General features: G+C 40.0%; 1 protein-coding gene across 1 annotated transcript in view; it reads right to left on the bottom strand.

The window, feature by feature from the left end:
- The window catches only part of LOC122813856 (zinc finger protein 566-like), a 230,584-nt gene that overhangs the window by 59,524 nt on the left and 153,217 nt on the right, over nucleotides 1–17,843 (bottom strand). Inside the window, exon 4 of the mRNA XM_044086395.1 lies at nucleotides 13,656–13,782. Within this exon, the coding sequence (XP_043942330.1) occupies nucleotides 13,656–13,782 (127 nt within the window). The remainder of the gene's footprint in view (nucleotides 1–13,655; nucleotides 13,783–17,843) is intronic.

The raw sequence follows: 17,843 nt of genomic DNA, 5'->3' as shown, positions 1-17,843 counted from the left end.
CTTGTGGTCAGGGGTGACAACAACTGTCACCTCTACCATGCAAGGCTCATACCTATCCAACATGCTAGGATGTAGAGCTAGCACAGAGCTTGGCTGTGTTCTTGCAAAAACACACACACACACACACACACACACACACACACACACACACACACACACACACACACACACACACACACACACACACACACGTCAGTTATGAGACTTACAGCTCATTCTGTCTCAGTGGCTATTGGATACTTTATCAAAATTTCTGACAGTCTTTCTTACTCACACACTCACTGCCTTTTGTGTCAGCCTTGGCCTCTTGCCCCCAAACTCCATCTTGTGCAAATGATGATAAGTGTGTCATATCCTTGATTTTCTATCTTTTGGATTCAGTGATATTGCCAGCATGCTGGCAGACAGGTTCAGTGCTAACTTTACCCTCCCTCTCATCCCCTAAAAGGCCCATCTCTATACCGGAAGAATGCAAAGTTTCTGCAATCATGGCTGCACAGGTAAAAAACACACTCTCCAAAGCCAAGAACACAGCATCCATGGGACATGACAACATCCCAGGCTGCATTCTACATGAACTACAGAACGAACTGTCTCCCCACATGTTCAATCACAGCCTCACCTCAGGCTTTGTGCCCACTGAATGGTGCACAGCGACGGTTATCCCACTCCACAAAGGGGGAGCCACCACAGACCCTGGGAACTAACGCCCCATTAGCCTAATGAGCCTGGTCTGCAAGGCTATGGAACGTATCATCATGGAACTTATAAACAATGACATTGGTAATCTACAAACTCTGGACCCCACCCAGTTTGGGTTTGTAAAAGGCAGATCATGCCCCCTAAACCTGATAGACTTCTTTGAAGTGGTCACCAAAGCCGTAGATGAGGGTAAGATGGTTCACACAGCCTATCTCGATCTCACCTAGGCTTTTGACACCATCATCCACTCTTGAGTTATAGATAAACTCACTAAACTAGGTGTAAATCTGTATGTCACAAGAAGGGTTGCCAACTGGCTCACTGACAGAACCCACACTGTGAAAGTAGCAGACTCCAAATCCAACTTCAGACCAGTGACAAGTGGAGTACCACAGGGTTCAGTCCTGGGTCCTCTCCTGTTTGGTATCTACTTCTCTGAAGTACAGGCTAACACAGAAGTTCTTTGGCTAATGAAGTTCGCAGATGACTGCAAACTAGGAGCCATAATCAAAACTCCTAACAATGTGGACATCCTACAAAAGGGCCTCACTGAGACAGATGCCTGGTGTCAAAGCCATGGCCTCAAGCTCAATGCCAAAAAGTGCAATGTCATCTCTTTTGGTAAAACCTCTGTACCCGTGAACTACCACATAGGTGGTAGTCTACTTAACACCGAAAGTGGGATACGAGACCTTGGGACACAGGTGGACAGTAGTCTCATCTTTGATAATCACATAGTACAGTTATGTAGATGTTCGAGTGTATTCACTGCTGCAGTCATTACATTTGGGTAATCTGCTGGCAGGTTGCCCTCAGTCGGCCTGAATTCCAAAGTCTTGGGTCCTGCGTCAGTTGCTGTCTCCTCTTCCATGACATCAGGTCGTCAGGGGTATAAAACAAGCAGCCAACGCCATTTTCTTTAGTTTTTCTTGCCCCAGATGTCAGGTGCCCCCAAAAAGGTAGCAAATTATATATATATATATATATATATATATATATATATATATATATATATATATATATATATATATAAACTTTACCTTCATCTACAAGCAAATACACCACATAAGTTGTAGAAGATAGAGAAGGAAAGATAAACTCCAGAAAGAAAGGGGATGGTGGGAGGGTAACCTGGACTGCAACAGTGAATACATGCGAACGGGTTCAGTCACCTAGGCAGCAAGACATTTCCCTGTGGTACATTTGACTGGGGACACATGGCTGAAGTGACAGTTAGCTGCAGAGAAATATGGCTGTTTGCAAATTCCCTGTCGGCAAAGAGAAGACTGTGTTGCCATGCCCACAACTTCAAGAGCCAAAGTCACAGGGGGAAAACAATGTCCATGGTCCCCAAGGAAACATGAGACAGCAGGCAATATGGCAGGCATCAGCAGCAGGCTGGCCAGACGGCATGTCAGTGGCAGTACAAATGTAGTGCACAATGGGCAGTACCTTTATTATCGGTGTGTGTGTGGTCCATTACCCCCTTTACATTGTATAGGGAACATTACCTAAAACTCATATTGGAGCATAAATGTGACTAGAGTATCCTGCAGGATTTCCTCCATGCTGTAGCACACTTCTACATGTTGTAGTTACACAAGTATGTACTCTACACTGAGCACAACACTCATTACTTCTTCTGCCTCCATTTGGTTATTAAAGCTGTGAGCTTGGCAGTATGTGCTTCTCTCTGCCCACAGGGAATTTGCAAACAGCCATATTTCTCTGCAGCTGACTGCCACTTCAGTCGTGTGTCCCCAGTTAAATGTGCCACAGGGAAATGTCTCGCTGGCTAGGCGCCTGAACCCCACGCGAACATCTACATTTATGGTAAGTGTACACAACTGTACTATGTTCTTTGTGGTTCACTGTTGCAGTCATTACATTTGGGTAGAATCCCAAAGCTATGGTTGGGAGGCTGGAGCTAAACAGCATTAGGTGTGGCTATAAGGCCCTGCAGAACTGCAGTGGCAAAGCCTGCCCTGGACTTAGAGTAGAGAGTCAAATGATAATGCTTTGTAAAGGTGTGAACAGAACTCCAAGTAGCAGCCTCTAGAATGTCTTTGGTTGGTACTCCTCTGAGAAAGGCTGCTGAAGTAGCTGCAGCTCTGGTGGAATGAGATCTAATGCCATTGGACAGAGGTTTACCATGGTGTAAGTAGCAGAAACGAATGCAGTGGCTTATCCACTTTGAAATGGTCTGCTTTGAAATAGCCTTTCCTTCTGATCCTGCAGCATATGTCACTAGTAATTGCACAGTTTGTCTTAGAGCTTTAGTCCTGCTCAAGTAGAATCTTAGCTGTCTGTGTACGTCCAAGGAATGCAGAATTCTCTCCCCCTTGCTCTGCAGATTTGGATAAAAGGTTGGCAGATGAATAGCTTGGTTGAGAGCCATACTGGAAACCACCTTAGGCATAAATGTTGGATTTGTCCTCAGAGACACCCTGTCTGGGTGAAATATGATAAAAGGCTCCACAGCCATGAGGGCCTGTAGCTCTGAGACTCTTCTTGCTGAAGTACTTGCTAGTAGCAGAGCTGTTTTCCATGATAAGAACTTTATATCAGCAGTAGCAGCTGGTTCAAATGGGGGCAGGGTGAGCTTTTCCAACACATAATTGAGGTCCCATGCAGGTATTGGTGATCTTCTAGGAGGCGTTAAATTTTGGCTCCTCTAAGATACTGCTTTAGTAAAGGATGAGAAAAGATTGGTGGTTCTGTATTGTAATGAGCCGAAATGGCAGAGGCATGGATTTTAATTGATGAAAAAGATAGGTCTTTGTCAAGCATCTCAGTCAAGTATTGCAATATCTGAGGAATATTTGGTTCTGTTGTATCAGTTCCTTGTGCTTGATTCCAAGCACAGAATCTCTTCCATTTATCAGCATAAGATTTTCTAGTACTAGGCCTTCTGGCTTCCAAAATGACATCCATCACAGCTTTACTGAGAGGTGTTGTCTGTATAACTACATGATCAGCCATGCTGCCAGGTTCAGTGTCTGGAGTTGATTGTGCAGGATCTGATTGTTTTGCTGGGACAGTAGTTGAGGTCTTTGAGGTAAGGTCCAAGCTGGGTATTGAGACAAGTTCCAGTAATGGCGGGACCATTCCTGGGTAATTAGTATCATTTTTGATTTCTTTTGTCTGATTTTTAGGAGAACCTTGGGAAGAAGAGGCAGAGGAGGAAAGGTGTAAACTGATAGGTTTTTCCAACTGAAGGATAGGGTGTCCACTTTCCATGCTTGTCTGTGATAAGTCCTTGTGCAGAATCTTTTCAATTGATAATTTTGAGGAGAGGCAAACAGATCTAGGTCTGGGCTCCCCCATTTCTCTGTTATCATGCTGAAGGCTTGTGGATCTAGTTTCCACTTGTGAGGATCCATAAGGTTTCTGCTTAAATCGTCTGCCAGAGTATTTTGTTTTCCTGGCAGGAATTGAGCTCGAAGATGTAATTGGTAAGTCAAAGCTATGTCCCACAGTGCCATGGCTAATCTGCAAAGGGGGGTATGAATGCGTGCCCCCCTGCTTGTTTATATACCACATGACTGTGGTGTTGTCCGTCTTTATCAGTAGTTGTCCTGGATGAAGTAAATCTTTGAAGGCTGTCACGGCATTCTGAACAGCTAGCATCTCTTTCTGGTTGATATGTAGATGCATTTGTTTTGGGGGTCCATATGCCCTGAATGCATCTTCCCGCCATGTGGGCCCCCCAGGCATAATCTGATGCGTCTGTTGTTAAGGTTTGGCTGGCAGGGGGTAGAGTCCCATGTTTTGGTGACGTGCCTTTGCCCACTATAGAAACTCCTGTTGAAGGCAGGGAATGAGAGGAATCATTCTTTCCAGACTGTGACAAAGTTGACTCTATAAGCTTTTCAGGTACCACTGAGGTTTCCTTATATGCAGTCTTGCATATGGAATCAATAGGATGCAGGATGCCATGAAGCCCAAAGCCTGCAGAATTTGTCTTGCAGATAACTGGGTTTTTGTTGCCATCAGTTTGAAGTAAGTAGTCAGTTGCCTTTGCTTGTCTGGCATGAGGTAAGCCATCTGGGCAGTTGTATTCAAGCTTGCACCCAGGAATGTTATTTTTTGAGAGGGTACCAGTTGTGATTTCTTTTCATTTATTGTGTACCCTAGGCATGTTAGAAGCATTTTCACAAACGTCAGGTGATGAAGAAGAATGTCCTTGTTCTCTGCTTGAATGAGACAGTCATCCAAGTAAGGATATATTTGTATACTTCTTTGTCTGCAAAATGCAATTACTGGTGCCAGACTCTTTGTAAAGACCCTGAGCATAGTAGATAAGCCAAAGGGCAGTGCAGGGAATTGGTAATGCATTAAGCCAGCCTTGAATCTGAGGTATCTTCTGCATGACTGCCTTATTGGGACATGCAGGTATGCCTTTTTTAGGTCTAATGTCACCAGCCAAGCATTCTTGCCCAGCATGGGAAGAAGCTGCTGCAAAGTCAGCATTTTGAATTTTGGAATGTCCAGGTATGTGTTCAAAATCGATAAATCCAGTATTGGCCACCAGGCCTTGTCCTTTCTGGGTACCAAGAACACTCAAGTAAAAACCTTGCCCTTTTTCCTGTTCTGGTACTGGCTGAATGGCCCCCATATCCATGAGGGACGTAACCTGTTTCTGTGCCTCTGCCCATTGATTTTTTGGCAGATCTGGCCAACTGTTTGCCATTGGCAGAGTATGGAAATGGAATCTGTATCCCTGTGATACTATGTTTAGCACCCACTTGTCCTGGGTTATTAACTGCCAATTTTGAGCAAAAAGTGCTAATTTTCCCCCTAAGGGTGCTGCCAAAAGATAAGTGCTTGGTGTAGGCAGAGGGAAGTCATTGGGACTGTTTTCTGTAGGTTTGCACTTTATCTCCATCAGATTTGGAGGTAGAAGTGCCCCATTGTTTTGACCTGTATGAATCTTATGCCTGGTATCTGGAACCCTTAGGGTGTCTGGATTTGCCCCTTTGAGCTCTGTCTGACACAGGAAAGGACCAATTTTTTGTAGGCCAGTGTCTACTGAATCGTGGTGGCTGCACTTGTAATAAGTCTTTTACAGTTTGCATAGACTTAGCTTTGTCTTCCATTTTCTTTAAAGCCTCTTCTGCCTTAATACCAAAGAGTATCATGCTGTAAAGGTGCATCTAGCAATTTAGCTTTAACATGATCAGGCAAATTTTGTTCCTTTAGCCAGGCATGCCTCCTAATCACAGATCCAGTAACTGCGGCCCTGCAGGAGGCCTCTAAGGAATCAAAACCACATTGCAAAGTATGCTTTCCAACCTGTTCAGCTGCATGCAATGATTCCTGCAATTCTTTACTTTCTGCACATTCAGAAATCAACGTCATTTTCTGTTTCAGCAATCCCATAACATGTTGTTGATGTTTGAGCATATGAAACTGGCAGTTTAAGGCCCTAATTGCCAAGGATGCAGATGTACATGTATTTTTTCTCCATCTATCCAGTGCCCTTGAATCTCTGTCAGAGGGGGTGGGATTTTTTGCTGTTGAGGCCTTAACTCCCTTTGGACCCTGTGAAATAGTTTCAGGATCAACAGCAGGGTTTCTAAATAAATATTTGTGTGAGTCAGGGACCCTGTAATATCTGTCAGGCTTGCTGATAGCCGGAGGTAAGGAGTCAGGGGTCAAGCTTGACTCCGAAAAGACATCATCCTCAATGTCTAAAACAGGGGGTATGGCTAAAGGCCTGTGCTGAGGGAGAAGAAGGAAATCCCTGAGCCTCTTTTTTGATTCTGAGAAATCTTGACTCTCCCAGTGAAAATGCTCCCTCAAAGTATGCAAGGTTTCTCCAAATGAATAATCCTCAGGAGGTGATGCAGATGGTATAGACTCCTCTGCATCAGAATCATCATAGGGAGGTATAGATAATTCCTGATCAGAAGTGGAATCAGAAGAAATAAAACATGATCTGAAGATACATAATCAGTGTCTTGCCTAGGCCTCTTATCTGGAGGGGGATGGGAACCTCTGATCAAGGTAATAAGGTCTTCAGCCATTTTGATCATCTGTTTTTAGGCATTGAGGCCTGTGCACGTGGCTCATGTGTTGGTTTTTTAGTTTTAGAAGTTGCTTTTGTCATTGGTTTTGCAATTGTCGTCATTTTGATATAAAAATGTTGAGGTCTGAATACACCCTCAGAAGCCAGTGCCTGCTCAGCGACTCCGGACCCATCCGAGGGAGATACATCAGTGGGTCCAATACTTTGAGTATCTCGTGGCATGCCGGACTCCACATGGGTTTCAGTAGGGGCCTGCGACTCGAAAGTAGTGGGTATCAGGGGCTGTGAAAGCGCCTCACTGAGTACCGGCGAACCGGTGACTGGCTTAGGAGAAGCTTCGTCATCGGTTTTGGACCTTGACTGTCTCTCTCTGTCCTTTTCTTTGCATTTTTTATGTACTCCGGTAGTTGGATTGCTATCCGACGACATTTCTGGGTAGTTAAATCTGTTTCCAAAATACTTTGAGGCAAAAATATACCGACGCTTAATACTGCGTTGGTTAAATCTAGCACAAAACGACAGCCAGGCACATTGTGATCAGGGCCTAGGCAAGGAATACAGTATGAATGGAAATCCTTATGAGGTATTTGCTTCCCACAAGTAATACAATTATTAACTTTTTCTGACATCGGTATGGAGCAAGAAAAAAGTTTTCCCAATGGGGTACTTAGCTTTAGTGAAGACTTTGGTTCTGAAACTCAAACTCGAATATTTCAGGAGTCGGCCAACTGGCACTTGCGAAATGCTTCTGCTTCGGGCACCGCGCAGCAAGAAAGACTAAACAAAATGGTGTTGGCTGCTTGTTTTATACCCCTGACAACCTGACCTCATGGAAGAGGAGACAGCAACCGACGCAGGACCCAAGACTTTGGAATTCAGGCCGACTGAGGGCAACCCATCAGCAGATTATCCAAATGTAATGACTGCAACAGTGAAACTCAAAGAACATTGCCACAGTAGTCAGGAAATCTTTCTATGTGGCACACCGGGTCCCCTACAGAAGACCAACAGCTCACAACACCGACACCCACATTGCCGACACCAAAAGCTTGACACACGAAATACAGATAATGGGGAAACGGTAAGTCTCCATAGTGAGGAAAGGAAATATTTCCATTCCTGCACTGTAGTGCAATCTCGGAGTTTGTATATTAAAGTTATGGGGGTGTGTGGGGGCAGAGCCCCCCTGCTAGCAGAAAAAAAGGAAATGTTATTTTCTTTCTTTCTGCAGTAGCGCTGTTGTCGGTATTTCATGTGTCGGGCTTTTAGTGTCCGCGATGTGGGTGTTGGTGTTGAGAGCTGTCAGTCTTCTGTAGGGGATCCGGCACACCTCATCACAAAAGGTTTCTTATCCAGGAAAAAAAAGAGGCCATTGTTCCCCTCTACTAGTCACTCATTAGACCCATTATAGAGTACAACGCCCCTTTTGGTATGTACCTCACAAGATGTCTACAACAATTGGAAAGGTCACAGAAATACCTCACAAAGAGCATTACCGGCCTCAAACAGATGTCCTACGCAGATCATCTCAAAAAAACTCCAGCTTTACTCTGTCTCATATCACCTATTCAGAAGCGATCTCTGCCTAACATACAAAGCTATGTCAAACCCAGAGCTGTTGGACATGCTCCACTTAAAGAAATCCCAATCCCTCTGAGCTACACGCTCTAGGGACATAAACTTTGTCACCACAATAAACAGAACAGGGCTGGTGGGATAGATTCCTGTCCCAGAGACTTCCCATACTCTGGAACAAACTACCTGTCTATATCAAACAAAGCTCCTCATTAGCACTCTTCAAGAAAAATCTTGATGGTTGGACGGGAGATAGGAAATTCACCCCGGGGATCACTTCTGTGGCTCTGCTCGACAGGGGCACAGGAAAATAATTTTCTTGGGTGCCGAAAGCCTGGGTACCTTTTGGCTAGGCTTATATAGGCCCTAGGGCCAATAGCCTAGTACCTACCTATGAACCTATGAATCCTACTCATTCTTATTACAAACAATGCTGCTGTGTTCAATGATCCTTTCCTGCATCTTATGCCCTATTTTACCAATGAAGTACGTGGGGCATTCATTACACATAGCAGTATAAAAAACACCCACTATATTACTAATAAATCTCCCAAGACATGGAATAAATGTGGAGAATTTGTGCATTACTACAGTTAGACCTTCATGAATGTAACCACAGCTGAAGCACCAGCCACATTTAGCCATATTGTCAGGTTTACTGTTGTCTCAAAGTTTCCTTTCTAACTGTGACCCTATACTGATGGGTTTAAACATAAATCATGGTGACGAATCTAGTCCAATAAAGTCAGGACTGATTTTATGCATAAGCTTCTATTTTTTTTTCAATAATTCCACGTATAGCTGAAGACTCAAATGAATGATATCAAACTATGGAGCAGCCAAACAAATGATTATTGGCCTGGATGGGCTTAGCTAAGTGTTGTTTTAAGATGGGAGAATACTGGCAATTAGAAAATTTAGTGAAAATGAATCTCATCAATCAAAGACTCAGTATATTTATATGCTTAAAGCAGATTTGAAAATAACACTGTTTGTAGAAATGTCAGTCATTAGAAATAATCCTGGACAATCTAATATATTGTTCCTAAACAATGTTTATTTTTTGTTTATATGTGTCTACACTGTCAAAATGAAGATAATGGTTTGAAACAGTGGTCTTTTATAAATATTGAAACCATAACCATTAGCCAAATTAAACGAACCCTGTAGTGCGTTTTGATCTACATGCTAAACAATAAAAATGTCATCCAAAGAACGTAAGTAAATTTTTATAAATAGATGGCATTGACTGTGCAGTATAAAATAGTTTTTCCAGTAACAAAGGACTAAGCAGGGAAATAAAAGGGCACATGCAGCACTCTCTGCTACACTAGACACCTGCTGGATTGAGTAGGCAGCAAAAAATATTAATGTCATAGGAATTGAAGGCCAGTGTTCAAGGAAATCCTCTGTCTGAACCACTCCAACCAAAGTTCTTTGGGGAATAGCAGTAAACATGTTATTCATGTGCAGTTTAATCAGTAGGTCACTGATATTACAAGGTCAGCACGTACCTTTATCCAAAAAGTCCCAGGAATCCTTAGGCAAGCTAGGAAAACATCTATAATATGCTTTCAGCTTGTAGGCCACATAAATTGCCAGTGGTTTTGTAAAGAGTTCCCTGCTTTGATGATGGGATGTAAGGGGGGAGGTAAAGAATGTTCTTATGAATCTTTGTGATGCCAAGAATAACTGCAGTCCTATTTTTTTGACCATTAAAAACAGAGTTCCTGTTAGGTAATGTTACACTTGGTAAAAAAAGTAGAGAAGGTTAAGGAGATGGCTTTGCATAGGCTTTATTTATATAATTTATAGACACCACATCATAAAAACCACCATTCAAGATTAATACAAAACATCCTGCTGGCATAATCCACTTAATTCATTAAAACAACCCCCTACCCTTATCAGATTTCGTTATCTAAGTATCTTTATTTAAGGAGAATTCTTTGAGTGCTTGAAACTCTAAAGGGTTGACATTACAGGTTCTCCATCTCTAAGGATCCTGTATTAGATATCTGATATTTTTTGTGCATGGCCTCTCAAATACAGTCAAGTTATGGTTTAAAGGAGGTTCTGATGTGGTTTAAAGGAGGTTCTGATGTGATCTTCTGCTGAGATTATTTCTTGAAGAACAGGAATCATCTCCATCTGGAAATATGACTGCAAAATTTAGCTTTCTAAGAAATAGTTTGAAGTCCACTATGGTAGCCAAAAACTTGGAGTATCTCATGGGAATAGATGTGAAACCCCCATGAAAAATGCTGTTCATCTTTTGGTTTTAAGGAAAACAAATCACTAAAATTACATACTGTAAAAACAGAGTAAGTTGACAAGTAGTCCTGATATGTAACATAATGTGGAGTTAGTTTTGTAATGGTTAGCTTGGTCAGCTTCTACTCCCATATTGTTGTTGTGTGCATGGTTGGAGGATGGTGACCACACTGAAGTAGGGGCAGCATATATTTTGCCTGCTTAATATTCACCTCTGTCCTTAATCAGTTTCTTTTCTTTCCTTAAGCATATCTTCTTAATTTGTTTCTGCAGTGTATTAAAGACCTCCTCATACAAGGCACATTTACTGTCAAAAAGAAGATAACGTTTATTGGCATAACCTAATTCCTAACGTTCTTCAAGTAAACTATTCAAAACATATTCATTATATTTAACCAATAATTCTAAATATTCATATCTGACCTGTTGAAAAAATACAAGTCGTAATGTACGGGAGAGTCCTGTGCAACCCTGCTAGGTAGTTTATAAAATCATAGCTCTCAGAGAGAGAATATGGTGTTTGAGGTTCACCCTTATTTTACATCAATAACTCCAGTACTTACCTAAAGTTCGGGACATCTGCGGGTGCCTTGAGTCTGGGTCCTCCTCATCGTTATCCAAATAAGGTGTGAGTGACTTCAACAACACCAGTCAAAGGGGCAGGGGCACTACCCAAATTAAAGCAATATGCTCCTGGAATGTCAACACTGACACTGTGACACTGAGATCAGTGTCTCTGTTATCCTGGCCACCCTTGGGATTGACAACAGACCAGACATAAAGCAGGAAGATGATCCATCAACATCAGTACCACACCTGTCAATGTGGATCCCAATGAGGTCAGTAAGAAAAAAAAATACAGTATTGATTAGGAACTATCCAAAACAGTGACATGTGAAGGAATGGGTGGCATAAGAGGTCTAACCCTTCCTGTATACCTTGGAGGAACACAGAACCAGGCCAACTTCTGCTAAGCCTATTTCTCATAGTCTAGGTCAACAATTAGGGGAATGGAGGCCTGTCCCACAGGAGGCGGTCTTGATGTAAAAAGGTCGGAAAAGACTCCAAATTCCTTATCCATCACAAAAACAACCAGAAATGTGTTTGGATCATCATATGCCAGGATTAAGAATTTGTAGATGAAACAGCCACTGAAAGAGCTGGGAAGCTGCTATCACCAACATCTTCAACTAGCCCTTCTTGCAGGAGTTCCACTGTTTGATGGGCCACCTCAGAAACTGGGAAGGTCTATCTGTACCCCTTGGTCTTCTTCTTAGCCAAATGACGCAAACTAGAAGACTTCAAAGACTTTGATGTCAGCTTCCTAGGGGCCAAAGATGGACCAACACTTGAAATCCATCACCTCCAACAGTTCTTATAAGTCACCACTAATCTCTCTACATTTGTCTTGAAAGGTAACACTTTTAAAAAGTTTTCTAGATGTCATACCTCACAGGGATGTGACCCACTTCCAAATAAAATGAGAAAATGAATGCTTTTGTCATACAAATGTTTTCCCCACAGGAACTACAGTAAAATCCTTATTCTATGACTAAAGCTGGTCAAGTAGCCAAAAAAAGCACACATCAAAAAATTTAAGTAGCCAAGAAAAGCAATGCAACGGTGAGAAATAAACTCCTGCAGCAATAACAGTTAACTAAAATGACAAAGTATGACCGCAAGTCCTAAAAAAAAAAAAACTTCCCTAGTGGAAACACTCACATAGCACCAACTTTAAGAAGAGAGGAAGAAATAAAGGAAAAACTTTTTCCCTTCTCCCTCTCTCTCTCTCCCCCTCTTTTTAATGGTAGGGATGGAAAGTGCCTTGAGGCAAGGAAAGAAACAGGGAACTTTTCCAAGATAAAAAAGATCAAAATTCCACAAAAAGGATCAGAAAACAAAAGCTGACATTCAACTAATTAGTATCAATAAAAGGAAGCGGGATTCTACTATTCATGAGTTAAAATTAAAAAAAAATCATGCATCAGCCTGCAGTCATTAAAGCGACCAATGCTGAAATGCAGGTGTGGCAATGTAAATGTCTTGAGTGCAGGAGGTGGGGTGTATTATAAGAGAGTAAATGTACCCAACACCCTGAGAGGATTTGAACAGGCAAACCATCATAACGCATGCTGCCTTAGTCCTGCCAATTATACATTCCCATTAGAGTGGAAAGAAAAAAAAAAAAACAAGAAATACTGACTGCCTTGGGATAAGTGTAACATGACAAAAATAGATGAGGATGGGGTCATACTATAGCAATAGGTGGCACCTTTAGTAAGATGGAAATGAACTTACAACTGTGCATTTTACATAGACTCCTCCAAGTATTATGTCTAGCTAAAAACAACTGAAGATAGTGCATATATGTGCATAACAACATAGTCAATGCATTAATCAATAAAAGCTGTAAATATGATCCATTACTCAGATATATTTCAGTCCAAGATTCTCCTCTTTTATATGGTGTGATACTGAAATCATGAAAATTTATTTAAATGAAGACAGACTCCTTTGTCATTTGTGAAATAAGTGACAGATGTTTGATATATCACAATAAACAGTACTTTAGAAATACAAAGTATTTGACTATGGTTCTAAGCAGAGAGATTGATGGATCACAGTATATACTCCTCAGAACATAAAGAGGAAAAGGGATATGGGTGACTTCAAGGGCAGAACAGACTATTTCAGGGGGTGACCTCTGTTTTAAGAAGGATAAATGAACAAAGGTGGCATGCAGTTCAGCAGGAGATGAAAAAGTTAAATAAAGCATGATTTGATTTATACAATGTTGAATACCTGTTACAAGACATTGATAAAGCAGAACACCAGAACTTTATGGGTATGACACAGCATACTCAAACAAGAAAGGGTCAAGCATAGTTCAAGGGTGCTGTAGACAGGAAGAAATGCTAGCCATGTCAGGACTAGCTGAAATGAGAAAGGACAAAGACTCCTTGGACAAAGATTCCTTGTGACAACAAGGCATAAAGTGCACATTTATGAACCATCCTGACACTAGTAACTTTCAGGAAAAAAAGTAGATCTTACTATGCTGGACTACACTTACCTATTGAAACCAAGGCTTCATAATTTTGCACCATCACTTCTCTGTGAAGCTCCTTATCTTGTTTTCTTAACATCTTCCATTCCTCTTCAGTAAAAGCAACCGCAACATCCTCAAAGGTTTCTGGCACCTGAAAATGATGCAGTGTGCTCCATCATTTGTTTTATCCAAATGTAAAATACAATATAGTGTTTTCAGCATAAAAAATAACTACTGCTAACTTAGTTAGCATATTTGCACAGTGAACTTCAAGGACCCCTTTTTAGCAACATGCTTTCTACGGACCCCTTTTTAGCAACATGCTTTCTACAGACCATAGTAAAGTGATATACAAGACTAATAAAAAGTTCCGTACTAACAGACGAAAAAAGTCTTTTATTCACAAATCCAACAAGAATGATCGCTTTCGTCTGCACAAAGCAGACTTCTTCAGAATAATAAACCTATGGTGCCTCTGTTTTTTATACAATCTTGTTCCAAAGCAATTGATCAATAATTACTAATTAAACCATCAAAGTTAAGGTAGGAAAGGAATTTTAATTGAATTGTTTCTCATACCTTAAATCTTTGTGGTTTGTTAACATTTTTTATGTATACTGAAAAAAACGCCCTGTGTAAATACATTAATACTAAAAAAATCTTATTAATTGTGCAAGTTAAAAACATTGTCAACACAAATTTTATGTTAAAAAGACTTCAAAAAATGATAAAAAATAAAAAATAGTATTGTATTGTATGCAATTCATTCATTTAATTTAAGCTATTAAATAATACATTTTCTTATATTCTCTTGTGCATGTTTACTATTGTGTAAGACAAATAGCACTGATTTCAAAAAAAATTCCCCCCCCCCCCCCCCCCATCTACTGCTTAGTTCATATGGGACCATGTTTGAATTAAAAACAAATAATGTTCAAATCTGTTTAGTATTCTTTGTGTTATTTATGTGTTACGATATTTAATAACATTTCTGATGAAAAATAATATGAATAATAAAGACCTACAACCAAATGAATGTGGTGTAGAAGCCACAATGTTCAACCTAAAACCCCATATAAACAAGGGTAATGAAATATCCTAAATGCTATCTTAACAGGGAACTGTGCCCCCTAAACACAAACTCCCCCCACCCCACAAGTGGTGGGTCAAAAATATTGAACTGTTCTATCCTACTGGGGTATGTGTTGTGTGTATCCCAAACTGTGAATATTTTTAATAAAAATGGTGATAGTTAATATGTTTGTAATGTAATGGTTAATACATAGTAGAGAGTGATAAATATATTAAAAATACATGTTGTCTCAAAAAATATACTCTTTAAATATATAAATAAATATTTAATTAAAATGCAATTTATGATTAAAATGAAACTAACGCTGCTTTATCAATTAATATCGCTTTTATATTGATATATTCGTTGAGACCTGGAAAATAATTAGACCTCGGTCTCAACTGCCACTTTATCTCCCTTTGTAATAAAAGATTTTTGATGTCCCCTCCCCTGTTATTTTCTTTTATCAAGTCCAAAATGCCAAACCTAAAACCTGTAAAGCCATCACACAATGTGGAATGCTTATAGAGAGCACTGGTGTCTTTCTTCACTTTCTTGCACAAGTGGCCAAATAGACTAACATTCTACTACGACAATTACCTTTGAGAAGTGCGTTGAAACTTATCTAACCCACTGAATTTAGCCGTGAAGCTGTCTTGTTGGGTGCCTTTATTATGGAAAAAACTCTGAATGATTCTACTATCGTTGGCTGTGACCTTGAGCTTAATGACAGTATGAATCTATTACAAACTCAACGTGAGGTTTCTCAGCTAAGAGAAAAGATCTCCACTTTGCGTGGGGATCTCACTAAGCTGATTGAATTGTTTTCGCAAGGGGAAGTTACAAGGAGAGCTACAACAGGCGATCAAGTCGAGGCCAATACCTCCGTGCACCCGGTGACGTCATCTCCACGCTCAGGGAACGGGAGCAATAGTGGAATGATAAAGAAAGATGGGGTGGAATCGTATAACAAAAGGAGTACATCTGAAAGAGAAGATATGTGTTTTAATCAGGTTGAAAATCCTTTGACGGACAACAGAAGTTATTTTCAGCGATCCAAAACATCTAATGCTAACTCTAAAGGTACTGTATCCACTAATCCCCAGTTAAATGAAGCAGTGGCATCTAATTCTTTTAAACCGCGACAGGTTGTCGAGGTTACTGACTGTTATTTAAACGGCTATAAAGACATTCTTGACAAAAATTATAGGTTTGATAAAACTTTGAACATTAATGGCGAAGGGTTGTACCCACCGAAAGACAGTGTTTTTAAGCACAAAGAACTAACTATAAAGGACAAAATGTTTGAATTTGAAAAAATGTTGTACAAATATAAATGTTTGCAAGTTGACAACAACTACCTACATCAATGTTTGGTTAACAAAATAGTCCCCCAGGATTTTATAAATATCCATTTGGCATTCGTTATATGGAAAATGTGCTGACTGATTTTTATTCTTTCTTTGATGACTGTGGTTTTACTTTAATTTCAAAATTAATTAAGTATAATGAAGTGCAGCTTAAGAAGTTATTGAATGAAGTTAATGGTGTTCAAAGTGATATAGTGAATGATTTATTATTTGAAGAATATGAAAGTTTATATTTTAAAATTTTGAAAAGAATTGAAACCAAAGTTGACAAGGTTTATGAAAGAAAACAGGGTAAATTATTAAGAGACAGGGAACAGTACAAGAAAGGTAAAAGTTACCCCCTCCCATTTCAGAAAGTTTGGAAAAACACAGGGAATTACACTAGTAAAAATGATGGGCTTACCTACAATCAGAATGAACCAGGGAGAACTAAGAGGGTGGAATTTTATGATGGATTTGAACAAGGAAAATCCTTTGAGAGGAGAAATGGTTATCTAGACGAATTAGATTCCTTCCAAGAACCCACTGAAACTTTTTTAGGGCCCAGGAGATCGGAGAGACTGGCCAGCAAACAAAGAATTCCCTCAGATCCAGGACCGCAGGAACAAACGGGTGGGAGCGGTTTTGCCTGGAAAAACAGAGGCAGGAGAGGGAGATAGATGAAATTAAACATGAAGACAATGGCATTACTTTTCAATATAAAGGTTTTAAGATACACAACTACACAGATTTAAAATTGGAAAAGCTACATTTTGAATTGTTTTCTAGAGGTTTCAAATTTGTCAAAACTACTCATGGTGATTTAGCTAATATATTGCTAGAATTGAAATTATATCTTAGAAAATTGAATTTGAGAATTATGAATCACCACAGAAAACCAGTTAACAACAACATACAAGAAAACAACATGGAAGGAAATACAATGGAAACATCTAGAATTTTAACTAGGAGAAGCATTTTTAATCCACCATTACACCCGGTTATCCATACCTTTGAAACTATAGTAACTAATGACATATATGAAACATTCAGACAGTTAAAGGGAGGTACCATTGAAAATAATTTAAAGAAAGAGGAGGAGATATTATTGGAAAACTTAAGGAAAGAGGTAAATTTGAGATTCATGCAACCTGACAAAGGTGGGGGCGTGGTTATTTTTCATCAGGAGGCTTATAATGATGTTTTAACTAACTTGCTGACTGATGAAGAAACTTACACTACTGTTTCACACAACGAAGTTCAAATAGCTTATAGAAGAATAGACTCTCTTTTGGAAGAATATCTTATAGAAAATAGAATTGAAGATGAAATCTACAACTTTTTGAAGCAAAAACATCCATGTGTACCACAATTTTTTGGAATACCCAAGATACACAAAAACATCCTGAAGCCTCCTTTCCGCTCCATAGTTTCAGCGAAAAAGTCTAAAACCCACCCATTGGCAGTATATATTGACCAAAAATTAAAAGGAATTGTTAAGAAGCAAAAACACTTAGTCCAGGATTCCTGGGACTTTCTGGGTAAAATTAACAATAATCTGTGGTCAGAAACCTGTAAAATGGTTACCATAGATGTTAAAGATCTATTTACTTGTATACCCAGAGATCTGGGGTTTGATTACTTTGAGAATTGTGTCAATAAACATCTTGATTCATCATCAGACAGTAAAAGATTGATATTAGAACTGACCGAGGTTATCCTGGACAACAATTTCATTTTATTCCAAGGAGAATATTATAAACAAGTGACGGGGGTGGCTATGGGGGCAGT

This window comes from Protopterus annectens, chromosome 10.part0, assembly GCF_019279795.1.
Source record: "Protopterus annectens isolate FY-2018-M chromosome 10.part0, PAN1.0, whole genome shotgun sequence".
Lineage (NCBI taxonomy): Eukaryota > Metazoa > Chordata > Ceratodontiformes > Protopteridae > Protopterus > Protopterus annectens.
This window is presented reverse-complemented; position numbering and strand designations above follow the sequence as displayed.